The sequence below is a fragment of the Geospiza fortis genome, unplaced genomic scaffold (assembly GCF_000277835.1).
Source record: "Geospiza fortis unplaced genomic scaffold, GeoFor_1.0 scaffold279, whole genome shotgun sequence".
Lineage (NCBI taxonomy): Eukaryota > Metazoa > Chordata > Aves > Passeriformes > Thraupidae > Geospiza > Geospiza fortis.
In genome coordinates, this window is record NW_005054352.1 from 4,305,294 (window position 1) to 4,308,985 (window position 3,692).

The 3,692-nt window shown below is 35.5% G+C and overlaps 1 protein-coding gene across 1 annotated transcript in view; it reads right to left on the bottom strand.

Moving 5' to 3' along the window:
- Positions 1-992: 992 nt before the first annotated feature.
- Positions 993-3,692, bottom strand: part of TMC1 (transmembrane channel like 1) — a 64,552-nt gene continuing 61,852 nt past the window's right edge. Inside the window, 3 exon segments of the mRNA XM_005423442.1 lie at positions 993-1,021; positions 1,120-1,196; positions 2,749-2,874. Coding sequence (XP_005423499.1) covers positions 993-1,021; positions 1,120-1,196; positions 2,749-2,874 — 232 coding nt within the window.

Genomic DNA, 3,692 nt, shown 5'->3' on the forward strand with positions numbered 1-3,692 from the left:
CAGGATGCTGAGAAGAGCTGGCTTCTTGTGGCTGGCCTGTCTTTGATCCATTGCCATCCTGCCCTTTCTTGCTGTCTGAAATGAGTTTGGAGGACAGAATTAACAAATGATCATGCAAATACGAAGTTCCTTGACAGGGAAATCCAGCAGCTGCCTGACTATCCTAATTGCAGTAGAAAGTCTGGGCCTCCCCTGCCCAAACCTGGGCTAATGCTCCTTCATGATCTTTGTGCTGTATTTATCGTCCATTTTTTCTGCAGGTCTCCCATGTGAGTATTTGGGCAATTTGTCAAGATGCAATTAGATATTGTCTATTAATGGTGATGAAAGCAGTAATTACACATGGCTCTTCCAAAGACAATCATCTCTCACGTGGGTTTCCCTCCTAGGCTTGAGGCTGTTTAGTGGCTGTAGGGCATATGTGCATGATGAGGGAAAGGAAACAGCCAGCAAAATCCCTCAGGACCGACTGACACCCACCTGCCCCAGCCAGGCTTTCTGATAGGAGCTGCTTAATGTGTTCGTACTACAGCTTCTCCACATGAACCTGGCACAGGTGACAAATACTTTCTTGCATAATTCTGCATTGACAAAATGCAACAGAAGGGTAGTAGATGTAGATTTTGACTGATGTGTGATAGATAAGAAGGATCACTGACATTTAGACCAGGCTTTTTTCAGGACGGTTATGACTTTCACTTCAATATAGTTTAGCTTTTTACTTTAGAGTTGCTAGGCATGAAATTATGTTGCAATATTTCTTTAAAAAGCCAAAGAAAGAAATAGACTAATACTTGTGATTCGGTATTGTGAAGGTGATTGCGAAGGAGATTAGATCACACAAGCATGAATTACTCATCGTGAGACATTCAGACCAATTCTTACCTGCATTTGTAGTGGACTCATCTTGCTTGTTTCCTTTAGGCTTTGCCGGTGGTGGTTCTGTCTCAAATGGATTTTCCTCTTGCTCATTTGATTTTTGTGCCTTTTGTTTATTTCTTCTTTTATTTTCTTCTGCTTGCTAATGATAGGAAGAGAGATGGCATTTTTCAGTGACCCCCAATAGTCTCTCTAATATTTAGTAAAATACAAAAAATCAGTAATTCTCTATTCTTACACTTTGTAACTTCTTTTTAAGTTCCAAGTTCGCTTCCTTGTAGGATTTGGATGTTGCGTTGAGATAATAAAGGCTCAGGCTAAATTTAAAAAAATAGTAGTTTCCTGTTAGACAATGATTTAATTACAAAGACTCAGAACATTCCTTTAGCAACCATTACAGTTGTGATAATATAAGGCCTGTATCTTTTTCTCATTTATTGTCCTTAATCAGTGCTAGTATTTTGAACTATAATGAACAATGTGCTTCCTTACATTATTCCTTCTTCAGAAGGCACTGTTATTCCAGGGGGAAAATGAAAGAAATTATTCTATCCATTAATATTCTACATTCAGTCTTATAGTATTTAAGAAATATGTTTCATTAAGTAGTGCTTAACTCTGAAATTACTTCTATAGAATAACTTACAAAAGTTAACCAAGTCTCATGACATGCCTTAAAAATGAGTAAATCATATTTATGAAAGTTCCTGAACAAATATAGTAAACAATCTGAAATACTGTCAAGAAAACAACCAAAATCACATTCGTTTTTTTTCCCAGTAATCCTTCTTCTACTATTATCCTTCTTCTACTAAGACAAAACATAATATTTTCATTTTTCAGCGTATGGAATTACTATTGTGACAACTTTATGAAATTAGTAGTTTTCACTATTCTGACTTAATAAGAAAACATCTGCTATGAAGTCTTTAATTGACATAAGCAGTAAATAAATAATCAGCACATGCTGTTTCCTCTGCCTTGCCCGATTTTGCCTTTTATTTTTCCTCTTTCTTTTTTTTCTTCTGTTTATTTTTAGTGTCCTTACCCTTTACAGCTAAGGGTTAAAATAGAATACGGCATCAAGTGAACCTTGGCAAAATTTCATCTCAATATTTTATATTGCACATATAAAATCCTTTTGTAATTTATATTGTGTTCTGTAATGTCTACATTTATTTGCAATGCAAAGTTAAATCCCAGCGTGTTTTTGTATAGAATTAAATTTCAGTTCAGCAGTATGCTAAATACCCGATATAATAACCCTATCAAGCAAGTTAAAATGCCATGATAAAATAGGTCTCAATAAAATCTCCAAGAGCAAATATTCCAGGGCCATTTTTCTTTACCAATTACTGACTTACTCACAAAAACCTCTACTAGCCTTGTTTCACATGTCTGTCCCAATAATATAGAGTACAGTCTTTATCAATTAAAGACACTGAAGATTAGGTTCACTGACAGTCACTGAGAATAACTCTGCTCCATGATGTTCATGTTTCTATTGAACTTGCTAAGGATTTATAATGTGCTGTTTTGCATTCTGGACAAGATGATCAATGTCACAGCATTACAAATTCCCTGTGTACCTTTTGCATTTTAATAGTTTTCTATCTTTTGTGGCGGGAACAACATTTTTAAAAGTATAATTAAAGAAAAAAGAAAGCCATTGAACAAAAAAGAGATATCAGCCTTTCTGCAAATGCACATTAAGTATGTTCAAAGAAGAGACTCATGAATTGTTCAAGTCTCTCATCACTGCACAATTAGTGCTGCATTTCTTAAATATTCAGGCAGTGATGACTCAGAGTGAAAGAAACTTATCAGACCTTAGATACAGCAAGCATTGAGTTAATATTCTGTACATACACCATCAGCAATATAAAGGGTAGGATTATTCCAGGGTTAGAGGCATAACCAAAGACCTTCCCAAACCAGGAAGGAAAGTCGTGCTCCAGAGTTTCTGATATGACTTCAAACATTCTCGTCTTCCCACTATTAAACAGAAAAGTTGACAATATCACATAAAATTATTATGGCAACCGTGAATATATAAGCTAATCACATCAAATCAAACCTGGAAAAAGGATAATATAAGGTATGTTAACATTATTTAAGACTTTACACTCTGGAGGGAATATTGTCTAAAGTAGTATTTATGTATTCTATCGGGGGGAAAAGACACCAAAATACTTATTGTGTGCTAATAGATTTTGCCAGGTTACCACCCAAATTATTCCTCAGTGAATCAGTGTATGAATTGTGATCTCCATACCACCAACCAACGAACAAAGACTTATTTGTGCTCTATGAAGACATGGGGGAAAAATTCAAATCCTGGTTTTTATGTTTGACAAGCAAAAAGTGGTCTGCAATTATTTTTGTTCCACCCAATTCTCCTCTCTCTTTGGTGTGTGAGCAGTGCTGCACAAGTCAGTGGCTGTGTTTCAGGATATTTTTGCACTTGTTGCAGCAATCTAGTTATCTTCATATGTAATTGTTCCAGCTTATTTATTAAGTTATTTTCTCCTTAGGCTATTTTCCTTCTGAAGTGTACCAATAGATGTTCTGAAAATCCTGTTCTGTTTATCTTGCCTTTTTCTATGCCTCAGGGCACAGAAGTTTGTAATTTTTAACCTGGACAAGACTGGTAGAATGGGTCCCTGTGTATCAATTCTAATTAGTAGTTCTACTTAGTTGTAGGAATTGTCACCAAATTGCCATGTGATTGTCCTGTCATTGAAGCTTTCTGTCACTGCTTTTCAGTCTGGTAAAGAATTTCTTATAAATTGTTCTTTTTTTAACTCATTCTC